A 26,392-nucleotide genomic window follows, 5' to 3' on the forward strand; every position below is an offset into this window, starting at 1 on the left:
ACACAGTCATCTTTGTCAGTGTCTGATTCAAGTGAAAAAGGGAAATTTAAATTTTACCAAAGCTTTTTTCTCATGAAATAGTTCTCGTGGAGAGAAAAAAAGTCATCATCTCTGTGGGTCAGCTAGTGCACTTAATAAGAATGCCTTGCATTTCTTTATATAACAGTTATTTTAGCAGTGGGTCTAGAAATTAAGCACAGATGTAAATCTCCATTTTGCCTTAGTCCTAGCAAATAGTGAAAAAGATCAGATTAGGAATTAGTAAAGGAATGATCTTAGACTTTGTTACCAGAAACTGAAATTCTTATCCACCACTTGCATTCTCTGTGCTTTGTTTTTGATCTGCCTTAAACATTTTTCCTTATCATATCACCTTGAAATTGCAAAACACTTCACATTATTTTCCTTGTTGTTTATTGTTTTTTAACAGGAAAATGAGAAAATGAGTATCATAGAACATACACAATCTCTGTGGTATAGTAATATAAGAGGGGTGACACGTCATTATTTAAATATATGTCTATTTATATATATGGATATAAAATGATTTAAGTTCCTTTGACTAATCAAATGTAGCTTAAACTACAATCATCTTAATAACTTTTGAGAAAAATTATTTTGTCATTAGGATATTCAAGTACTTAGTCACCTCTTATTTATGTAAGTGTATCCACCCCCATCTCAGTCTTTCTAAAATAATTACATTAATAACCACACATTTATGTAATAAATGTAATGTAATTATAGGAATAAGTGTAGTGTAATGTAATATAATATGTTGCCATGTTACAAATAGACTAAAGTATATTCATCAATGTCAGCAAATGAAGAAATAAACTTATCCTCCTTTCAGTTATAGAGAAGTAAGACAAAGGCAAGTCAAATGATTTGTTTAACTTTCTTAAATAATTAAAATAACTTAAAATAATGCTTTTAGAATAATCTAAATACAAAAGGCAAATGTTTTCGGGGAGTAAATGGAGGAGGTGATGGACAAGGAAGAAAAACGTTTGATTTAATTTGAAGGGACAGGAGTGGTTTATTGCTGGCTACAAACTCAATCCACAAGCCCCATTCAGTTTTCAGGTCAAATATCGTATCTACCTTATCTCACACAACAAAACTCATCCCTTGCACCATGCTTTTTGCTCTTTGTATCCACCAACCACCATTGCCCTTCATTTAACTCTGAAATAAACTCCTACTTCTCTGGAATGGCCTATTGGTCGACTGAATTTTAGATAGTAAATAACATTAAATTTAAATTTCCTCCTTATGGAATTGAGATGAAAAGTTTTCCTGTAGTGAAGTGAAAGCTATCAGATTTGTTTCAATTGTAGTTTGAAAACATTTTAGTTGCCTATTCATATTCTTTTCAAACTGTTGGCAATTATTTCCTAATTAGTTGATACATGAATATTACAGACCATTTGGCAAATAAGGAAAAAAAAAAAAACAAACACAATGGAATATCCTTAATCCCACTCCCAGAAATGATCACTATTCAGATTATATTGCTTATATATATATATATATATATATATGTATATATATATTTTTTTTACAAAACTTGAATATACAATGCTTTGTGTCCTGCTGGTTTATTTAAAATTGTTTTTTTATTGCAATCTGTTACCACATTTTTCAAATGTTTGTTTTAATAACTGCATTTTATTCTATTATCTTTTTCTTTTCTTAAAATAAAATTGTATTATTCATTCTGTTGGCATTTTTGTATTCCACTATCCTTTCTTTGTCTCTCTCTTTCATTTTTTTTTTCAATTACCATTTTTGTACATTAAACCTTTATTTGCATGTCTTAGTGTTTTCTTATGATAGATTCAAAACTTTTTTTAGAAGTTGAGCACCAGTTTCTACTAAATTTCTACCAAAGGAGCATAACAAATCCCATTTTTAACCTTGCCATATGGTGTAGTTTTCTTAAATCCTTTACTTTTTAATAGAAGAAAAATCATATCTCATTGTTTTAACTGGCAGTTCTTATATTACTAAAGGGTTTAAGTTTTCTGGTGCTTATAAGCTGTATTTTTTTTTAATCCCATTTTTATTATCTTTGTTTATTCTTCTATTGAGAATTAATGTTTCTTATTAAAATTGAGAAATGTCTTTATATAGAAAAGACATTTTATTTGTCAAAATAGTCTTCTAGCTAATCATTTACTATTTAATTTGTGTATATTTTGAAATGTAGAAGTAGTTGAATTTTTGTGGTAAAACTCTTTTCCTTTGAAGTCTTTTAGTCTTTTTTCCCCCTTATAATTAGCTTCCATATTTAGGAATTAGATAAATACAAATTCACATTTTCATTTAGTTTTCTTGATAATTTTTTATACTTAGCACTTTAGTACTCAGAAATATTATTTTTGTTATGAGGAAAGAGTATAAGCGGATTTCCCTCTTAACACTATATGTGTGTATTCATGTTTTTAATTATGTGTACATAAATGTGTGGTTTATGATGTATGCTTTACATATACATCAAAAGTACAATTTATCAAGTACAAAAATTTTATATCAAAAGTACACTCTGATGTCTGTTACATTGTTTTCTGTACCCTTTTATATTAATTTGGTTATATTTTTTTTTCTTTTAGAACCACATCATTTTAATGAGTGTAGCTTTCTACTTTCTTTCTAATGGTCGGTAAGAAAAGTCACTCTTCTTGCTAATAATATTTTATAAATTTGTATTACTTAGGTTTGCCAGAACCCAAGAAGGATCACATCTTCCAAGGCCTGACACAGGACCAGGGGTTTTACACTTCCAAAGACTTTCTGCCTCTTGTAGCCAAAAGCAGTAAAGCAGGTATCACCAATTGTCTTCTGTTCCTAATACTGCCTATGTTGTTATATGTATTATACAATTATGTTAAATCCAGGATCAGTAGGAAAATTTCCAGATCTCCTGTTCATCCTTCATAATAGCAAGGTAAAAAAAAAAAAATCTGATATGATTGTTAGCCAGAATCACATAACTGTCCATCCTCCTAATAGAACATCATCATAAGGACTTTTCACTGTATTATATACAGGTCTAAATTGCATTATGAAAAGTTGCTTCAAAATAAGAGTGCCTTAACAAACATCAGAAGGTGTTCTTATAAGAAACTGCAGCAATTTCACTTTGGGAACTATTTTTGTTTGTTTGTTTTAAAATGGGGCAAGTGATCGTGTCTTCTTTATTTCTATCCACACAAGCAGAAAGATTCAGTCCCTTCTTGAACCACAGTTTTATGAAATTAAAGTAAAACATTTTGATGACTACCCTAATACCTAGTCTCTGTGTGCTATCACTTCACATAACAGGAAGATGAACCGGAAGCTATGCTTGTCTTCTGCTGTGACTAGGCTAGGGTCATCATCTTAGTGAGAAGGAAACTACAGGGTATTCCCTAAAAACCAATAGCCAAACTCCTTAAATACATACTTTTAAAGAATTCTGAACTTAAGCTGTTCTAACATATAATTACCTACTGAAAACATAAGAACTTACATTTATTCTCCTAAATTGAAAAATACAAGAAACTGCCTCTCTTAGATCAATCTGCAGAATTTTACAGCTAAAGTTGTGTACTATCTTTATCTTTTTCTTCCAAGAGAACATGATGCTTGCTAGGAAAGCAAGAATATCTTAGTACACATAGTATGTATTTGAGAGTTACAGAGGCTAATTATGTAACCCCAAACAGAAACTTTCAAGCAAAATGATAACACTAAGTTATCTTTGTACCATTTCAAAAATTATAGTAATTTATCTTGTCACCAATTTTATTTAATCCAATAATACAATGCTACCTAATATATAGCAAACACCTGCCTTTCACTTTTTAAAAGAATCTTCATGTGGACATTAAATCTTTATATAAATGCTGTTGAAAAATGCTCACTTGGAGATTAATATTTTTTATTGTTCAATTTTACAGGAAAAAGCAAAAAAAAAAAAGGGAAAAAGTTTTAACTATTTGAAGAAAATAATTCTTAGAAATTCTTCAGTTACATAAAGGGAACAGACTCAGCATGTTAATTTTCAAAATTTACCAAATATAATATACAGCAGGGCTACACATTAGAAATCTACACATTAGATTTCTTATGATATCTAAATAAAATGTTGTAATGAAATACTGCAGATTATTAACCCAGATCACAAGGATCACTCTTTTCCTTCTAAAAAAAAACTTAATGACAGTAAGTTAAAAATACACATCACAACTTTGACAAAGAGAGTTTTAATTGGTTAATTCCAGCTTCTTAAGACTCAAACTCTTCAAAATATGTTATAGATATCCTTCTAGAAAGAAAAAAAAAAAGAAGTTAAAGGTATTGACTATGAAATTACATATATGAGCATATTTTTAAAGTGGGAATAAAACTGTCTTTCAATGAAGCAGAATAATTTGATAGTGACACTCCATCCTGGAAAACTGCAAGATGCAATTTTACACTGCTTTGAGTACAAGTATCTTTTGAGCTGTCATGCAGAAATGGTTTCTCTACTTGAAAATGGGGTTTTCCTTTCATCATTCAGGAATGTGCGCCTGTCACTCTCCATTGCTGTCGATACGGGGAACCGTGATTGTACTCGGAGCTGGAGACACAGCTTTCGACTGTGCAACATCCGCTTTACGTTGTGGAGCCCGCCGAGTGTTCATCGTCTTCAGAAAAGGCTTTGTTAATATAAGAGCTGTCCCTGAGGAGGTAAAAAAAAAAAAAAAAAACCGTCAGAAAATATGGAGTTGTAATGCAACAGATTTTAGAAGATACAACTGTTAATGTGCAGGCTCTTAGTTTAAATCACTAGAATGTTCTTCAGATTGTGAAGTGCAAATTTTAAAATTTCTGGGTTACCCATAGTTGCTATTTTTTAGTACAGACATTCAAAGGAAAAGAAAATTATTTTATAACACTGATTTGGATAAAATGAATTTATCTTTGTCATTTCACAAGTGCTTCTTACTCTGTGTTAATATCATTGAAAGATGTTGTATTTAACTAGTAACAGTGGAATGTGCTAAGTCTTCCATATCCTAACGATAGATACTCTTCCCAAAATGATGCATGGATATTAGGAGAATGTGGTAATTAGAGACATTCAAAATTTTCTGTAAACCAAATTTACAAGCTACATTTAAATATATATATACACACACATATATATGTCATAGTCAATTCATTATTCTATGAAGCCAATAGAACAAGGGGATTATCGTTTATTTTTTGAGCTCTAATGTAAGCATTATTTAGAATTAATTAGTTAACTACTAAAAATGACAGATTTTAAATCATATCATTCTTACAGGAGACTGGTGACCAATCTTGATTGAGACATCAGCTGGGTACATGTACCATAGAGTTCTCAAATTTTAATGTTAAGAAAGATAATACCTTATAAAGGATATTAATTCTGAGAACAGGAACCAAATGTATTTATAGAGAGATAAATTACTTATTTTATACAAATCAGTATTATGAATTTGATTTGCTTTAGAATTCCTGAACATATTTGGAGTCTTTATACTGGGCAAGAATTATAACTGTAGTCAATAGGTAATTTGTCACATGTAGGCTAACTGCATTGCAGATTAATCTCACTGAAATATCAGAGTCACCATTGGTTCATGACTGAGTTTAAAATGTCAATTTTATTCTCCAGGGCTTTTCTCCATCCACTCTTTTTCAGACTTTCAAATCTAAGGTGGAGATAGTCTTATAATCCTAGGAGTTTTTTCTGGAGCACTATTTTAGGCATGAATTAGTGCAATGAGGGAGACCTGGGTTCGATCCCTGTGTTGGGAAGATCCCCTGATGAAGGGAAAGGCTACCCACTCTAGTATTCTGGCCTGGAGAATTCCATGGACTGTATAGTCCATGGGGTCGCAGAGAGTCGGACACGACTGAGCAAAAAAGAAAAAAAAAAAAAGTGCAATCTTACATTGATACAAATACAGGGAAAATAGTCATCCTGGAGTAAAGTGACTTGCTTAAGATGAGAGAAGACAGGAGCTAATGTTATTCATCTTTATATCCTCATGTATAGCATAGGACCTCAGCAAATAATAAGTACTTGAACAATTTTGAACTAAGTACTTTACATCTTATTTTTCTAAATCTAAAGCACCTTGAAATTTGGAAGGGAAGACACACAGGAATGGCAATGTCAGTTTACTTCATACTTTATATTATAGTCATCTTCCATTGGCAAGGGTCACTAGAAATGAGTGGTGGCTATTTCTACATAAGTAGAAAACACTCACACACACAAACACAATGAGACCAGATAATTAATTACTTGAGAGGGTAGAAGTTTTGTTTGCTTGTTTGTTTAATCAGCTTAAAGTTTATTGAGCATCCTTTGTGTATCAAGCCTGTTTTAGGCAATTGGAATACAGCAGTGAACATATCAGATAGAAAATCTTGTGCTCATGGAGCTCATACCTGGTAAGGAAAGATACTCGATCAAGCAAGTAGATTGTCACATAAGTGTATGTTGAACAGTGGTTAATGCAATGCAGAACAAAAATTTAAATAGGACTATAAGAAGTGTGAATTTGGGGAGAGGTTATGGTGAAAGAGGGAGAAGGCAATGGCACCCCACTCCAGTACTCTTGCCTAGAAAATCCCATGGACGGAGGAGCCTGGTAGGCTGTAGTCCATGGGGTCGCTAAGAGTCGGACACAACTGAACAACTTCACTTTCACTTTTCACTTTCATGCATTGGAGAAGGAAATGGCAACCCACTCCAGTGTTCTTGCCTGGAGAATCCCAGGGACGGGGGAGCCTGGTGGGCTGTCATCTCTGGGGTCACACAGAGTCGGACATGACTGAAGCGACTTAGCAGCATGGTGAAAGAGAAGGTGAGATTTCCATTTTAAACAGGGTGACCCAGGAAAGCCTTTCTATTACTATGACTTTTGGGCATAGGCTTCCCTGGTGGCTCAGAGGTTAAAGTGTCTGCCTCCAATTCAGGAGACCTGGGTTCAATCCCTGGGTCGGGAAGACCCCCTGGAGAAGGAAATGGCAACCCACTCCAGTATTCTTTCCTGGAGAATCCCATGGACAGAGGAGCCTGGTAGGCTACAGTCCATGGGGTTGCAAAGAGTCAGACATGACTGAGTGACTTCACTTTCTTTCTTTTGGGCATAAAAATGAAGACATTGAGGAAATGTAGACATCTGGGAGAAAAATGTTACAGATCAAGGCAAATGCATTCACCCTTGATTGAGGAAGTTTCTTGGACTTTTAGAAATAGAAAAAAAAAAGTCAGTATGACTGGAACCGAGTATGAGAGGATAATATGTGCCTATATGTGATGAGGTCTTGTAAGTGTTCCAAAGGCCAGTATTTACTGAGGAAAGAGGAAATCCTTGAACTGGTTTGAGCAGACAAACACCAGGATCTGAGTTAAATTTTAAAAGGATGGCTCTGTTGATAATTGACTAAGGGGGTATTGGGTTAGATGCAGGGAAGCTATTCAGGGGCTAATTGTGAGAGTAGGCTGTTAGATGCTTCCCAGGTGGCTCCGTGGCAAAGAATCTGCCTGCAATGCAGGATATGCAAGTATGATTCCAGGGTCAGGAAGATTCCCTGAAGAAGGGAATGGCAACCCACTCCATATTCTTGCCTCGGAAATGCCATGGACAGAGGAGCCTGGTGGGAACAGTCCATGAAGTCACAAAAGAGTCAGGCACAATTTAGTAACTAAACAACAACAAGGCTATTAGTTGATGTGACTGGTTTATAGGAAGGAAAGGATCAAACTCCAGGCATTGCTCAGTCAGAAGGTCAAGCCTTGGTGGGATGAACTATGGTCATCAAAGTATTGGGAGGAAGCAATGGGTTGGTGGGATAACTTCTTTTATTGCCTGCAGTAGAACTTAGTAGACTCAACCAGAACTGGGGCTTAATTAAAACTAGAAGAACAAATGTTTGGATGTTTATTATTAGTTTACAAGAAATGAAAACATTTACATTGTCTTAAAACCCCTGGGCTGTGAGCTCTATGAGAATGATGCTATGTCATCCTTTTTTTTCTTCCCCTGCCTAGCCCAATGAATGTCACATGAAAAATGTTTAATAAATAATTGTGGAATGAATGTTTTCTGGAGAAAGTAAGCATCCAGGGCTTCTAGCATTGAAAAGGCTAACACTTACCAAATTAGCTTAGTTGTTAACAGCAGAAGTCATTTGAAGTTTCTTTTGCGAATTCTAGGCAAAAGTTTTCAGTGTTAAAGAAGGAATAATACAGCAACAGAAGGTGCATGGATTTTAGGGTTGGATCACTGGCCTGTGAATATGCATTTTTCAGACTGAGGACTTCCAGTATTTGTAAAGATGGCAAGTTAATACCTCTTGACCATTATTTAATTTTGCATACATCAAAGAGGCCTAGGACATGGTAGTGCTAATGCTTATGAAACTGCTAAGTCAATATCATGTATCTACTTTAAGATAACAGATTTTGAGAATATCCTGAGACAAATTTTTAATGTATATGAAGAATTTAATACCAAATTTAATTTCTTTGTATTTTTTCTATTTCTCATATGCTTTCTACCCCAAATATACACAAACTGCAATCACACTTGGTTTCTATGAAGTCAATGAAGATTGACATTTAGAGCTTTTCTCAAATATGTATATTGTTTATTGGGCTTTGACTCTTGGGTGGAATTTGAAAATAACATAATTTGTCTATTGGTAAAAGGCCTCACTGTCAGGCATGTCAGCATGTATATATCCAAAGCTGTGGTCTAATCCTCAAGTAATTTTTGAAAGAGGAGGGAACTAGAGAACAATATAAAGTTTTCTCACCATTTAATGGCAAATATAAATTACTACCTAGGCCAGTTAGATTTAACAAGAATTTTTACATGGTTAATAACAAAGAACCATATAATTCGATCCATAAATGTTTTAATCTACTAAGTGAAGAATCACTACCCAATAGATGCTGCAGTGACAAGCACATCCCACTTAACTAATCAGAGGTTTTCATACTTTAGTGTGCATCAAAATAACCTGGAGGGGCTTATTCAACACAGCTTACTGGGGCCCCATCCCAGTTTCTGATTTGGTAGGTGTGGGGTGGGCCTGAGAATTTGCATTTTTAACAAGTTCCCTGGTGATGCTGAAGCTGCTGATCCACTGCTCTAATGTATCATTGATCTAGTTTCCCACTGTCTAATTAGAGCTATAAGCAGTGTGCTGTTTTGGGGCATTTTCCATCTTAGTTAAGGAAGCATTAATGCTACAGAATATAAGGTTTGATGAAACGAAGATGTGGAGGCATCATCAGCATATTGATGTAATTCTGATTCCAAATGTCTTTCAGTCTCCCCTGTGGCCTCACACACATGCTAAATAGGATGCTACTGAAAAACTAGCACTTCGCAGCCAAGGGTCCTTAGGGAAACCAGCCAATCATTCAGCACTATCCTCTAAGAAGATGAGGGAAAATCTGTTAATAATTCCCTCCAGAACTTTCTGCAAGCTTAAATAGGTGAGATTAAATTTCAGAGGATAACAGAATCCCCCAAAATGCTGGTATTAAAAGCTGTTGACAGATCAGATAGAACTGCAGAAATGCTTTAGGCTGTTGGGAATCCCTAAAAGGAGGCATGAAGGTCAGGACTCAACAGACCCACTTGAGTTGATAAATTTAATGGATAAGGTTGGGGAAGGACTTTGTAGTTCTTATTAATTATTACTGAGAAGAATGCAATACAAAATTATTTTAATAGCACAGTCCCACACACAGAGAACATACCAAGAAACATATTCGGTTTCCCAATAGCAGCAAAACACGATAGATCTTTAATTCTGTTGTTTTAATTTTTGGCTGCACTGAGTTTTTGATGCTGTATGTGGGCTTTCTCTAGTCCTGGCAAGCTGGGCCAACTCTCTTGCTGCGGTGCGTGAGCTTCCATTGTGATGGCTTCTCTTGTTGTGAAGCATGGACTCGAGGGAGTGTGGGTTCAGTATCCTGCACATGTGGGGTCTTTCTGGACCAGGGATTGAACTTGTGTCCCATGCATTGGCAGGCAGATTCTTTTTTTTTTTTTGGCAGGCGGATTCTTTACGAGTGGTCCCCCAGTGAAGTCCTCTGTGATTTTTTTTATATTATTTTTAATTGGAGTATAATTTTGTAGTATTGTGGTGGTTTCTGCCAATATCAATATGAATCATCCATAGGCATACCCATGCCCACTTGCTCTTAAACCTCCCTCCCACCTACATCCACCTCCCACCCCTTTAGGTTGTCACAGAGCACCAGCTTTGGGTTCCCTGCATCATGCAGCAGATTCCCAATATGCATTACCTCTGTTGTTTTATTTGGGCTCACTATTTTATTCTACCTGTTCATTTGCCAGAATAATAACTGATTTAACTTTAACAGTGCCTGTTTTCATGTATTTTAGCTGTACAGAAGGTCAGCTATTTTGATAATACTGCTTTATTATTTTTAATAATAAAATAACAGAAGCAGATTGACTGGTCTGCTAGTCAAAAACGTCTTCATCTGTTACCACGACTCTGAAAAAAAATGCATTTTATGTGAAAAATATGTATCTTTTAATTGAATCCTTCTGGTACCACAGAGCATTCCCCATTTTAGATCATTAATGTGGTATGATCTGCAGGTCTCCTCTGAAGTATTTTTAAGGTCAAATGATCATGTTGAAGCTACATCCGTATTTTCTTTCATCATCTAAATATTACTAGCTAAATATGCCTTTTCTTACCAGTAGCTAATGGTTTCTAGTTTTTATTTAGTTTTAAGAAATATGACTCTGGGACTGTTTTTAGAAAATAACCTTTATAAGCTGGCAAAATTAATTTTGCTTAGTTAAGGGTGATGCTTATAGCAGCTCTTCAGTAGTTACCACCTGCACATCATTTGAGCTGGTGGTCTCCATGGAAAGTAATCAGAGACCCATTAGCTAGGTTAGTGATATGAAGATACCTGCAAACAAACAAATGCACAGTTGTCCCCAGGCACACAAAGTTATTAATGGTAGTTAGGGGCTTTCCTGGTACTAAGATATTAAATACATCTTTAATAATTTATGATGACGTTGGAATGACATTCCAAGGATCTGTATGTGTTTACCTTTTTGAAAAGACTGAAATTTCAGAGAATGGAATAGTCACAAAAGGAATTAACCCAAAGTTGAAGTACTTGGGTCTAGGTTATGTATTTTAGTCTGATATGCCCATCTATAATATCAGTGTTATAACTATATGCTTCTAAAATTTCTTCTATTCCCCAAGTTGTGTATTTTGAACATTTAGGAAAAATATGCGAATGATACAGAATGTGGACAGGAAGGCTTTATCTCTTCATGAAATGACAGGAAGTCTGTATTGAAAATTTTGGCAATATCTATAAATACTACACTTGAAACAAGTTGCAATTAATGTGTCCCCAGTCAGTTGGTGAGGTAAAATCTGCTGCAATCAAGACATGGATATTGAAGAAGCTGACAGGTGAGACTGTCAGAATTCTACACTACATGTGATAATTTAGATAGTAAGTGAAAAACAAGGACTGTAAACAGGCCAGAAGATAAAAAATGCTTGTGCCCATTCAAGATTATATATATTCTAAATGTTTACTTATTTTCAAAAATCCCAAGGGATGGCTACATCATGTTTATTTAGGAATATCTGTAGAGCTAAAAACAACGTACCTTTTAAAAAAGTTTACCAGCTTTCCCATGTATGTATTGATGCCATGGTTGTTCAGTTAGTAAGTCATGTCCAACTGTTTGTGATCCCATGGACTAAAGCATGCCAGGCTTCCCTGTCCATCACTATCTCCTGGAGTTTTATATATAATATATATTATATACACATACATACACACAGATTCATTAATAGTGCACATTTTAAACTGGTGTCAATTCATTAAACAATGGCATTTTGGTATTACTCTATTAAACTTTATGTTGTCATTACTCTATTAACTTTAATGTGAAATTTAGAAGATCCTCTTCCATTAATAATGTTCATCTCAGCTTCCCAATATCTTCTTTCCTTTTTTATAAGTTGAAAATATTAAAAACTAATTTGTGTAATTTTAAAAAACATATTTGTCATGCATGCAGTTTAAAAGATATAAATGAAAAGCACATATGAGTTAATACAAAACCAAAAAGAAACATTGTCATTCTTTTTAAAAGTGATTTTTTTTTTCTCTTAAAAAAGATAAACTCATCCTTCAAGGTCTGTTCTAAATGTCATTTTCTCTTTGAAGGCTTCCTTAGCTCCATCCTAATTAGCCTCTCCCTCCTGTGAGATCTTACAGTTCTTTATGCTTCCTATATTATGACACTTACAGAGTAGTTATTACTTTATACTCATCACACAAAGTGCGATCTCCTTCAAATGGTTTGGCTCATTCAACTTGAGTTTGACTGAAAATGTAGAATAGTGCTTGGTCCAAGTCAACAGATCAGTGAAGCATGTTGAATAAAGTACTTTGCTGCTGCTGCTAAGTCACGTCAGTCGTGTCCAACTCTGTGCGACCCCATAGACGGGGGCTCGCCAGGCTCCCATCCCTGGGATTCTCCAGGCAAGAACACTGGAGTGGGTTGCCATTTCCTTCTCCATAAAGTACTTTAGGGGCATTGAAAACCTTATAGGAAGACTTTAAATGAATATAAAGTTATTAAAATATGTAATTTATATTTTATGCATATATATATACTTCAAAATTACTTCTGATAGCTTTTGAATAAATAGTTCATTCAATTATTTATCAATATATATTAATCTAAATTTTTAAAGTTTATTTTATTACAATATCAACCTAGCATTGCAAGTAGATTGAAAATGTCAATTTTCCTTGGCCTTCAAACTCTGAAAAGATAGCTATGAATTTAGAAAAAAAGAAAGAAAAAAAAAGAAATTCAACCAAGCAATATATGAAATCAAAATTAAAAATCAGTAAAAAATATAGAATCAGAGAGGATTAGCAAGTTGCACAAGACATAAGATCCTAATTTGTACAGAATTTGTACGAAGAGGCATTTCAAGATTGAAGAAGGTATTACAAAGGCACCAACCTAATACAGAAGATAATCTAGTGAGACATTCCAACAATAGCTTGACTGTATTCCAACAAATATTCTAACAAATATCTTGTGAGATATCCCACTAACAGCTTGATTGTAGCAAAATCTAAGATGAGGATTAATAAAAGCTCATCAGATTTAAGAACATTTTGTCAGTCATAAATGAGTAATGTTCAAAAATACTCTCTTCTTTTAAAAATGATGTATTTCATAATACCCGTGCAAAGGCATTTTAAGCCTCTAAATTATGCCACACATTGCATCTCTGGTTTTTGTAGCTTCATCATGACACAGTATAGTTAAGGGGCAACTATATCCAGTGTGTAGTAGAACTCTCATTGGAGAAATGTTTCTTTCTGTTCAAGATTCTTCCATTTTAAAACCTTACAGTTAAAAGATGCCAAATACTTGTAACACCATAGGAAATAGTAAAAAAAGTAACCTCAACTTGTGGTTTCAGCAAACTTTTGCCTAGAAAAGAATAATTGCAGAGTTAGCTTGTATATTCCAGAGACTGGTAAGCACATCAATTGCTCTGCATTCCACCACAGACTGTGAGTCTGTATAAGTCAAAAAGTACAAAATATATTAAGCTGTTTTTAATAAATTAAAGGAGATGTGATCAGGAGTAGATTTTCAGAGTTTACTGTCTCTTTTATCTTCCTTTGTCTCCCTGGTAACCAAAACAACCAGAAGATTGGATTGTGAAGTCAAACTCACATGAATTAGAGTTATAACTTGTATCCAGCTTTATTAATAATTTCAAGGATACAAGTAAACATGAAGTGTGCGGTAAACAAGAAAAGGTACAAGACTGCCATCTTGTTGCATCAGGGTATGCTTTGATCCAGAATAACGTAGTCTCTAAGTAACATTAGTAGCTCTATCACTTACACAAAACGAAGTTGTTTTAACTATAAAATATCTCCAGTTTATACGCAGATAGTCACATAGTTAACATGACTGTTTAGAGAGAGCTATGCTGCATAAATCCCAGGTTTTGTTTACCTTAGCAGTCCTAGACTAGCAGGTATACCTTGGCAAAAGCATTACAAGGATAACTGCTCTCCCAGTTGCAAATGCTGATTGATAGCTTGTTTCCATTAGCATGTTTACAAGGGGATTTGACCAGGTCGCTTTCTTTCTTGAGATAAACTCTTTTGCCATCCTACATCTTCTCTCACCGAAGGAAGATAATCTGTTTCATACCAGAATTTCTAACTAATTCCTACTCATCTTTCAAGATTAGTTTATATTTTACATTTTTCAGGCAGCCCTTTTGTGACCTGCACAACTGCTGTTTAAAATAACCCTTTTATGTGCCATTAAAACAGAATGTGTTTATATGTTATCACAAAATATAATTGCATATTTGTTTCTTTTTCTGAGATTTTTGAAAGTAGGAATTATTTTATTAACTACAGCATGTAGCACCATTTTTGTATATAATAAGGACTTAATAAATGTTGGCAAGTTAATACATCAATAGTGTTCTTATTATGTAGTATGAATAATTTAATAGTGATGAAGTAAAAGATAATATTTTCCAAGATTATCACTGGCCAATACAGACTATCAAACAATTTTGATTTGAAATAACATCTCTGAGGTCCTCATGTTCATATATTGATAGAACTGATCACTTGTTGAATGTCTGGCTGTTAGACGATAATCTGTACAAAGAATATTGTTTCTTCACATCATTTCTCCAACTTTGGCAATTAGAATTTAATGTATGCTGGTTTTGAGTTCTGCTCATTATGGCTTATAACCTATGCTTACTTTGTCTATATGCAATCTAAAAATGAGTTGACATCATGCTTTTAATTATAGTAAATTATGTTGTTTCATAATTTCCACAGTACGATGCCTGTAATATTAATCAGACCAAATCATCACATTACATAAAGTTAATCATTAAAATGATGATCTTTATTGCATGCTATAGCACTCTATTTTTATTTCACTCTGCATCAACCACATATTTTCCCCGAATATGGAGGTAAAAATCAAAGCTAAGAAGCGTTTTTTTTTTTTTCCCCTCAGACAGTATGAAAATAAAGTAGCGATTTATTGAACTTCAAAAATGGAAACTTATGGATGCTTTTGTATCTAATTTCCTTGAATATTTATTGGTGGGGAAAAAGACAGGAGACATGTATATTTGCTTGGTGTACCAGTTGTTCCTCATGAGAATAGGCTTATCAAACAAGTAAATAAATAAATATATGTGTCACGAACAGAAATGTCCATATACTCAATTCACTGAATTGTTGATTATTAATGATCATTGGGGTTTCCCTGATGGCTCAGTGATCAAGAATCCACCTGCAATGCAAGAGATGAAAGAGATACAGTTTCAATCCCTGGGTCAGGAAGATCCCCTAGAGAAGGAAATGGCAACCCACTCCAGTATGCTTGTCTGAAAAATTCCATGGATGAGGAGCCTGGTGGGCTACAGTCCATGGGGTTGTGAAGAGTCGGACGTGACTGAGTGATGGAGCACACACACAATGATCATAAGCAAACATTAGGTATTAAAAGGCACTAACACTGACATCTGTGAACCAGTTATTAGCACAGGAGCCTGATTCATTTGAACAACAAAATGTTAAGACCTACTTCATAAAGTTAGATCATTGGTCACTCTGGTCCATCATAAACATATGGCACTGAAACTGACAACTGAGAAGGAGTACCATTTGCTTTTTCATTTCAAACTCACAGTATAGGATGCTCTGGTCAGGTAGCATGTCTTCTAAATGTTAAGTGTTCCTTGCTATAAGATGAATATTTAGTATTGTCGACTCCATTTACTACGAGTCAGTTGTCATTTTGTTAGCTTGAATATCTTCGGGGTTTTCATATTAATCATTCATTGTGGTAAACAAAATGTTATTTGGTGTCAACTGTGTGCCAGTCATTTTATTAGATACTTATATGGCTGAAATCCACCGGATAACCTTTCATGTGGCATATTGGCTAGAATATATCCTGATTTGCCAGGCATCTGTCCAAATGTTCATTTTCTTATGCTCATCATTTCTTAAATATTCGAATGTCACAGCTGGATATTGAGGATAGAAAGTTAAGTAAGATATTGTCTTTGTACCAGTTTATTGTCTAACAAATAAATAAATTTGAATTCTATTTTAATTTTCTATCTTTATATCTTTAGATAATGTATTCTATGTCTCTACTGTTTGCTTTATGAAGTAGTACTTCTTTGTTCTAAACTTACCCTTCCTTTGTATTCAAGGAGTCTCCATTAACTAATCTACAATATTGAGTTCCTAAGTCCATCACCTGGTTCCTGTATTTTGTGATTATACCTCTAAACTTACTGAGACCAAGAAGCTTGGATTTCCTCTTTCCACTGAGGACAGCCTTTATCCAGCCAAACCCTTACCTTTAATTTGCCTTTGGCTAGATCCTTTCTGGAGAAGGCAATGGCAACCCACTCCAGTACTCTTGCCTGGAAAATCCCATGGGCAGAGGAGCCTGGTGGGCTGCAATCCGTGGAGTCGCTGAGTCGGACACGACTGAGCGACTTCACTTTCACTTTTCACTTTCATGCATTGGAGAAGGAAATGGCAGCCCACTCTAGCGTTCTTGCCTGGAGAATCCCAGGGACGGGGGAGCCTGGTGGGCTGCCGTCTATGGGGTCGCAGAGTCGGACATGACTGAAGCGACTTAGCAGCAGCAGCAGCAGCAGATCCTTTCTTTCCTGTTCCAATTAGCCTTGTTTTGAAATTCAACAAATGTAGCTATACAAAGTCTCATTCTTTCAAATATACTAGAATTTCTGTCTTTGAATAAAATTGAATACCACAGGGCTTTGATTTAGCCATAGCATAATTTTTAGCTAAACTTTGTCATTTCTTAATATTCCTTTGGTTTCTCTGAGCATCAGTTTCTCTTCTGTAGGAAGGAAATAATACTTATTCCCACAATTGTTTGTTTATGGGGACAGCAAGCAGGAGGCTGTGTGATTAGTCTGTAAATCATGATGGTATCCACTGTGTTTTTGGCTTTTAGAGCTGCAACAGAGAGAAAATTTTGAAACTAAATACTTAAAATAAGCAACTAATATACAAATGTTATATCTCCTTTGTGAAAATTAAAATGAATTATGTCTTAAGAACTTAAAAATAAATATATGAGTATTTATTATTATTACTTTTGTATTTTCAGATAGATTTCATAGTAATGGAAATAAATTCCTTTGTTTTCCACAAATAAGTCATAGGGTATTTCACTTAACATATGGCTTTGCTTACTTTGAATTTCTCATTTTCCTAATATTTCCCTATTGACTACAGTAAATCTTATTATCTCAGTTCTTTTTTCAATATAATATCAATACTTTGCAAATAATTATATATATTCAAGTCATGTCTTTCTATCTTTTCTTTAAAAGTTATTCTCTTTTATGTAAAATGGAAAATCTAGGTATCTAATAGGTCCGTTTAGTCAAGGCTATGGTTTTTCCACTGGTCATGTATGGATGTGAGAGTTGGACTATAAAGAAAGCTGAGCGCAGATGAAATGATGCTTTTGAACTGTGGTGTTGGAGAAGACTCTTGAGAGTCCCTTGGACTGTAAGGATATACAACCAGTCCATCCTAAAGGAGATCAGTCCTGGGTGTTCATTGGAAGGACTGATGTTGAAGCTGAAACTCCAGTACTTTGGCCACCTGATGTGAAGAGCGGACTCATTGGAAAAGACCCTGATGCTGGGAAAGATTGAGGACAGGAGGAAAAGGGGACTACAGAGGATGAGATGGTTGGATGGCATAGCCGAATCAATGGACGTGGGTTTGGGTGGACTCCAGGAGTTGGTGATGCATAGGCAGGCCTGGCGTGCTGTGGTTTATGGGGTCGCAAAGACAGACACGACTGAGCGACTGAACTGAATAGCAAGATAGCAGGACAGAGTGTGATTTATGTCTGCTGCTCAAATCTTAAATGTTTGAGAGACTAAATAACATTGTAAGTTTCAAAAGCAGAATTTTGGAATAGTCTGCTTGTGGGCCAGTGTGTATACCTTCTGACTTCTGTGCACAGTCAGATAGCTGGCACAAATACTGAATATTTGAATACAAGTTATGAACCCTGGTGCATATGAAAAGTTATTATGTGAGTTGAGGACATATTAAAATGAAGTTTCTTCCTGTTCATAATAGTACATAGTTTTTAGGCTATAAGTTTTACTCAAAAGCCATGCAAGAGTACCACTAAATCTTATTCAACCTTAATCTTATTGTAAATTCTTAAAAGTTTTGATTTGTTTGCAGTGTTCAATAACTCATTCTAAGTTAAAGGCCAAATTTGGTAAAAAGTATATAAGGTTATCTACATATAATAACATATACTATTTAAGTATTCATAGAGAAGAGTAGAAAGGCGTGAAACACACCCTAGAGTCTGAGACGTGCTCCCAGTATGTGCACCCTTAGTTTGGGAATTTGTTTTTGCCCTCCACAGAAAAGAGTACTATTATAAATACACATCATATATTGATTTACTCAAACCATAATGATTTGGCACTGCTCTCCAGTCAGGTTTGCCATTATCATTAAAATTAGCATCACTTGACATTTTTGAAACACAATAAACTGGTTTATGTTGGTGAGCTATAAGACACTCCGTTATACAAAGGTGACTAAAGTGGTACAGAAAGCGTAGCATTGTATGCAACTATATTTATCTTTTAATTTGAAGTATTTACGGAATATTTTGCTTTCCAGACATCACACATTTTTGTTTTGTAGAATGTTAAAGAGGAGTATAAGTTTTCTTGGCTTTTCCTTTTTTTTTTTATTCCTTACCTTTGCTGCTGAGTTACCTTGATGTTGGAGTCGTAATCTTAATGCTAAGTGTTACTGAGTAGGTTGAAGAATGATTTGGAGGAATAGTGAATTCAGAAAAAGACAACTTCAAATAAATTGCATTTATTTCACCTGTACAAGTTAAGCTTGCTTCAGGTGTTTTACATTTCTGAATTGCCTTAAGCAACACCACATACCAATTAATGTAGCTAGGTATTGTTATCCCCTTTTTAAATGTAAGGTCAAAGCAATTTAGCAACTATCCCAAATAAGCAGTGGAAGTAGGTTTCAAACTGATTCAATCCCACTTACTTCTCTCTCCCTTATAAACCACGAGCAGTTTGAGAGCCACTGGCTTGTATATTTACCACCCACAATACCCACTTATTTATTGTTTTTGCTATTGCTAATCTCTTAATTTTATAATGAAAAGGAAAAAGTTATGTGACAGTAGTTTATGGAGCTGTTTTCAAGCCTTCAAAACCAGTTTTCAAAAAACATCTTAATTAAGACATAGACTGAAATAGCTTCATTCCAATATGTAATAATGTGTTTTTCAAATTAAAAAAAAATCATCATCCCTTGAAGGAGTTTAGATATTTTTAGATTTTTATGACATTGTAATGTTCATACCATATATATTCTGTGTATCTGTTTATATGCTGTGACTCTATGCTATTATGTTATGTAAGAATTTTTCTTCTCTGAGGAAAATAAATTTCACTCCCTTATGGGTGATACTAATCTCACTGACAATTGATGGTATAGATCAATCGACGTTCAGAGATAGGCAGCTATAGTCTAAACTGACGTGGTTCACAAAGTGTCACTTCTGGAATAGCAGCAAAGCATCACCTAGCAATTTGTTAGAAATGCAAATCTCAGGCCTCATTCAGTGCTACAGAACTGGGGGTAAGCCTGTGCAGGGTTTTATCAGGTCCTCTAAGGTGATTCTGATGTACTGCAAAGATGGAACCACCACTCGTGGATGGAGTGCTGAGAGATGGGTCCATGGCTTCATCGAAACATTGAGCAAGCTATTTTTTGTCTCAGTTTTTTCATTTTGTTGTAGCCCACATAATTCCTGGTTAGAAGCCTTACACATTCAACTTTCTCAACCTCACTCGTCAACTGAGAATCTATCTTTCTTCCATCGGGGAGGGAAAGAATGAGACTAGACACACTCACAACCTCTTCTGTGGGATGTTTTTACATTTCCTGCAAAAGACTAGTCAACATACGGGTTAGGATCACATTAACAAAGGCCTGGCACCCAAAACAGTAAGTGGAAAAAGAAGTGAATAAATAAATCTTAACATTCTATTTTAATAGACATCCCATTATGGGCAGGAAAGCAAAAACAAGAGTGTCCAATTTTATGGCAGAAAAAATTATGTCAGATAAGTGGAATAACTGGGAATTTGTCAAGAGGAACATGTTTGTTTCTCTTTCTTGAAATTTTCATTTTTTTTTTCCGAAAGTAAAAATAAATGTTACTTGTTTCTTGGTTCCACAGAATTTCTCTAATCTTTTCACTTTCCTACCATTGTAATCAGTTACTTCCAGAGACTTGCTCACCCACTTCATGGATTTTTTTTCTAGTTTAGATATATGCAGCCTGGTAATAATCAGAATTTATTTTCATAAAAGGGATGATTAAAAAGAGAACTTAACCTACAGAAATAAAAGCATAAGGAGACCACGCTATTATAGTGAGAAACCTCACACACTACCAGCCATAGGGCACGCACTACCTAAAACTTCAGAAATAGCTTGTGATGTCATGATCTGGACTTACCAGATGGCACTAGTGGTAAAGAACTCACCTGCCAGTTCAGGAGACAAGAGACACAGGTTCAGTCTCTGGGTCTGGAAGATCTCCTGGAGGAGGGCATGGCAACCCACTCCAGTATTCTTGCCTAGAGAATCTCATGGACAGAGGAACCTGGAGAGCAAAAGTCCATAGGGTAGCACAGAGTCAGACATGACTGAAGCGACTTAGCATGCACGCACGCTTGCCATGATCTATAAAATTCCACATGACAGCTTCAATGCAAGACTTCCTGTGTCAGTGATTTACAAAATGTGAACAGCTGATAACTGAATCTCAGCTTTGGTGAAAGAAAAACCTTCATGTTGATTTAAACATTATAAGCTTTAGTATGAATAATTGAATTAAAAATCAATATTAAATCAAGAAGAAACATTTTCAAGTTTTTCTGTGTTCTGTTTCATTTTAGGTGGAGCTTGCTAGAGAAGAAAAATGTGAATTTTTGCCTTTCTTGTCTCCACGGAAGGTTATAGTAAAAGGTGGGAGAATTGTTGCCATGCAATTTGTTCGGACAGAGCAAGATGAAACTGGAAAATGGAATGAAGATGAAGATCAGATAGTCTGTCTGAAAGCCGATGTGGTCATCAGTGCCTTTGGCTCAGTTCTGAGTGATCCTAAAGGTAGAGTGCTTGGGAGCTGAAATGTGTTATGCAATTGTCTGTTATTTTACTGCCGTAATGGTTTCCAGCTTTCAGGGAATTGTTTTTCACTTGAACATTCATTTCCTTCTTCTAGTATGGAATGCAAGAAATCTTGATTTGTAAGACTTAGAAATGGTATTTAATACTTATACAGAATTATATTTAAAGTACTGGGAATTGAAAACAACATTAATCTTTCTTTTAAGCTTATAGTCAAAATACATATCCTGCTTTGTAACAATGTTTGTCTTGTTTCCCCTATAAAAATCAGCCTTTTGTTCAATTAGACCTAGAGTTAGAAAATGTGACAGAGAACTTGTAATAGCCAATCTTCAGTGATTCAAGCAAGTTAAGATCTAATGAATAGTCAAAAATAGAATTCATGTTTACTATTATTCGCATACCAAATTATCACTAGAAACATCAAAATTGTCAAATTAGGAAGTCTGAACTTCTGTCATTTCATCTAACTGGCATAAATGGACATGCTAAGAACAAAATGCTTTGAACAAGATGTGAGAAGAAGAAACAGATAACATCCCAACTGAATAATAAGCCAATCAACTAAGACTAGTTTGTGTTGTTTTCCTCACGCACAGTGTTTTTGTGGGCCACTTTACATAAAGGCTTAGGTTCCTCCGTACCCTTCATTTTGCAAATCTTTTACTTTTTACTGCACACTGTCAAAATGACATCTATTTTATTAACTAAAAAGAAAATAAAGATGTTTCTCTAATTTCAAGATTCATTAGGAAAAAGAGTAAGTAAAATTTCTAAACCTGATGATTCCTAGAGCTTCCTACTATATGCATGCTAAAATTACATTTTGTGTCTGAAACAGAAAAAGATAATGCTTGCAAATGTGCATTTTTATCCAATAGATAAGTAAAACGTTTAAGCACTCATCAGGATATTTTATCTGCAGGACATCAAACATCTTGGTATTTGGAAACATCCAGATGTTTAATGTCATCAAGATAAATGTTTTCAAATAGTTGGATGATGGCCTGAATTTGTCACTTTTCATCTAGACATTTATGTGATATGCAGACATAGTCACAGTGTGCTTTGTTATTCATTGATGAGTTCAGGAAGGAAAAAGAGAGCAACATATAAACTGTATTCTGTTATCTACAAAAAGATCATAATGTTCTTACCGCTCTGTATATGACTGAAAACTGAGTAAAAATGTGAATCACTTAACTTGCAATTTTGTTGATTTTTTGTCTATCAAAAAACAATTTATCTTACCATTTAAATTTATGTTCCACAACTGACAACTCTAATATCAAGGAAAATATATCTTTTCCCTAGCAAACTTAAGTAGATGTGACTCAGAAAATCATAGAATACAGCTTTCCAAAGCTTATGTTGGTATGTGTGTAAAGAGTGAAAGATTTATCTTAATATTTAAAATATTGAGTAGAAGAAAAGAAAACCTGATTTACTCGTGTTTATTTGACTAAATCATTATAAAATTTATTTGTGAATTTTGTTCCAAAATTTACTTGTGTATGTTTCTTCCAGGGCTCTATATGTTTCACCCTGTATACATTAGAGAAATCAAGGGAAAATGATCAGACCTTCCCTTTCCCTTTTTTTCCCCCTCCTCCTGACTTGAAAAACAAACTGCTTGAGAAAATTTTCCTCAAATAGAACTAGTTGCTTTACGTGGACCTTCAACGTTGACATTAATGAGAGCTACTTTCCAGTTAGAGGGGAGCTGGAAGAGCTGCAGTGTTAAATAGCATTCACATCTCTGCTGCTTTCTAAATATATTCAATACTGTTTTTTGAATGGAAAACATTTAAAAATGGTAGAGAGAAACATCATTTGTGAAAAGTTGATCAAGAAGATCTTACCCAAGCAGTATTTAAAATCTTGAAACAATACTTTCAAAGAAAACTTTCACGTGCACATGTTACCAGATAGAGTGAAAATCAGATTGTAGAAAGCAAGTTGTCAGTTTGGGTAAGAAGAGAAGCTGTTTGTGTCTCTTCTGCCCTGAATACTAGCTCAATACTCCTGTGATGTGATTTATGTGTGATATTTTTGTGATTATTGCATATGTGGTATGATATACTTCAATATATTTACTTATAACCTCTTTCTTAAATCATCAATCTGCTTTTCTACCCTTCTTCTTCGCTCCTTCCCAAGCTCTCTTTGTACAGACTCCAGCGAACTGCACACAAAACTCGGGGTAATCTTTTCACTCCTTATTCTATTTTCTGCATCTGACAGTTGTGTTTGAAAAACTCTTCCGCGTCACTTAACCTTTCTGAGCCTCAGCTTCTTCCTCTGTAACAAAACATGGATAATAATACATACTCTTTCTACCTCTCAGGACGGTTATCAGAATTAAAATAAAATAATGTGAAAGTGCTTTGGAATTGAAACTGTAACACATTATTATTGTTTATGACACTCCATTTTTTTTCTTTTTCTTTTAACTGTTCCTTTTCCACTGTCACTGACTGTTTTTTTCCTCTAAAAAGTTCAGACTTTGACCATTTTCTCTTTTCTTAATATATTTATTTCTTTACTGAACTCATTCATTCATTTATCCATACATACATTAATTCCTTTTAAGAATATTTAACGGACAACTTCTATGTGGCAAGGGGTAGCCAGGCTTACAATAAGCACTATTGCACTTGTGTATAAAATGGCTCTAAAATCTCTTTCTCTACTTTTCATTTCTCAGAAGGTATTTCATCCTCTGTTTATGCTCATGCATGTAACAAGCATTTAGTGAGTTTCTAGTGAATGCCAGGTACCAAAATGTATTCTGCAGGGTACAAAGATGAATGAGGCATTTCTTGAACTTAAAAACTTCACAGACTGGAGCCGGAGGCAGACCTTCAAACAAAAAAGTTTGTTTTATCAAGTTTAGAATACATTTAGAGAGATATGCACAAAATAAGGAGCACCTCATCAGGTTGCCCTAAGACTGATTGCCTCTCAAGTTTGCTGTTATTGGAAATGGTACAATAGTTCTCTTCTCACTAAAGTTCAAAAATGATATCCCAGATTCAGATATCTAATTCCAATTTTGCTTTTCATTAAAGTCACCAGTGTTGCCCTATACAAGAGGATGAAACTCCTCCTGACTGGCTGAGAACTTCAACAAATGATTTTATGTACTATGTGCCTAGCTTTACTTTCCAGTGTTCCCTATTGAACTGTTTCTCCTAGTATCTAGTACAGGGTGGATTACGTAGTGGTTAATTTGGAAAGTCCTTGGTGAATATATTATGTAAATATATGCTGAAGAATTAAAGGAATGAAATAAACTTGACAGTACAGTGATAATTTATTCTCTCCACATTATCTGATTACAATAATATTTTAAGTGAAAATAGTGAAATGAAATTGTAGTGTCTCAATTATATCAATAATAGGTGTTGGTAAAGGTAAACTAAATTGGGAAATTTGAAGGAAATTATTTGTCTAATTTTTTCGTATATACTACATTGTTTTGTAAGTCCCTTAATTTATGCATTTCACAATGGAGAATATAAAATAGCTTTAGTATTAAGCACCCAATGTATCTCTAATACTTATTTCATGTCATAAAAATAGTAACTGCCTCAATAGCTTATAGAAAAGAAAAATGTGTCAAATTTATAAAACAAATTTGTGTAATATCCTTAGATTACAGTTGCTAATTATTTCATTCTTTCCAAGGCTTATCACAATTATAAGTAATCATCATTATTTTACTTAATTCTGTTTTATTTCTCTCTCTTTTTTTTTTTTTTTGGATTATAGCAGTGAGTAGAAAATAAGAACAAAAGACTACATATTCCACATCCCTGTGCATGAAATTTATGTGTGCTTATTATAAGCACAATTTAATTGAATCCTTCATTAACTACTGTTACAAATTCTAAAGGTAGTATGGTGTCCAATTTCTAATTTGATTGGGATGATAAATTCTTAGCCTTATTTAATATCTTTCCTATGAAAAACTCAAGGTGGTTCCACCTTTTCAAAATTCTCATCCATTTCCTCTAAGAATGTAAGATCCCAAATCATATTTAATTTGGATTTTAGTATTCAAATCTGATTTTAAAGGCTCTCGGTAAATTAAGCACAGGCTACCTCTAACTGGCAACCCACTCCAGTACTCTTGCCTGGAAAATACCATGGACAGAGAAGCCTGGTAGACTACAGTCCATGGGATCCCAAAGAGTCAGACACGACTGAGCGACTTCACTTTCACCTCTAACTAGCATTTCTACTGCACAAATATTGCCCTTCACTGGAAATTTTAAAACATGTATTTATTTATTGTAAAAGCATATGTTTCATAATATAAGAAGTCTTTTCTTCTGTTAAACACCAACATCAGTGTTTGGAGTTGAATTTTCCCTCTTTTTGTTAGAGCAGTGTCAAGTTTAAGAGACTTTTTTCCTTATTTTATTCCCTTTTCTTTCTGCTTGGAACCAAACTACCAGTTATGAAAAGAATGTGCATATCTCTACTGTTAGTTTGGAATTGATAAGGAGAATCTGTTACCATTTTTACTGACCTCACAGCTTCATTTTTTCAGGGGAGGTGATAACATATGTCCTTGTTTGCACTTTCCTAGGAGGTGTAGATGATACAGTTTTGTCTGCTTTTTGACAACTGAAGGAAGGCACTTTCAACTATGCCATGACCTCGGTGCCTCTCTCACACACTGCACCAAGTCATCCTCTCATTCCTTTGAAATGTCTACTTTGAAAAGACCCATATGCTTTGATGTTTCCGAACCTGTTATAATGTATCTTCTAGTTAGATTGTAAACCCCCAAAGGACAGAGAATGTATCTTTACAGTACATTGTAGTCCCAATAATAGCCATGGTAGATGCTTCGTTTATATTTGTGCATTTCATTTGACTTGATTCTTGTTAAAATTTTAATTTCTTTATTTGTTGTTGTCGCTCAGTCTCTTGTGACACTTTGTTGAGTCCAACTCTTTGTGATCTCACGGGCTGCCGCAT

At 34.6% G+C, this 26,392-nt stretch overlaps 1 protein-coding gene across 3 annotated transcripts in view; it reads left to right on the plus strand.

Moving 5' to 3' along the window:
• Window positions 1-26,392, plus strand: part of DPYD (dihydropyrimidine dehydrogenase) — a 922,445-nt gene that overhangs the window by 378,888 nt on the left and 517,165 nt on the right. For all 3 annotated transcript variants that reach the window (NM_174041.2, XM_059881513.1, XM_059881517.1), the window contains 3 exon segments: window positions 2,720-2,827; window positions 4,550-4,719; window positions 21,169-21,379. In NM_174041.2, the coding sequence (NP_776466.1) occupies window positions 2,720-2,827; window positions 4,550-4,719; window positions 21,169-21,379 (489 nt within the window).

This window comes from Bos taurus, chromosome 3, assembly GCF_002263795.3.
Source record: "Bos taurus isolate L1 Dominette 01449 registration number 42190680 breed Hereford chromosome 3, ARS-UCD2.0, whole genome shotgun sequence".
NCBI classification, from domain to species: Eukaryota; Metazoa; Chordata; class Mammalia; order Artiodactyla; family Bovidae; genus Bos; species Bos taurus.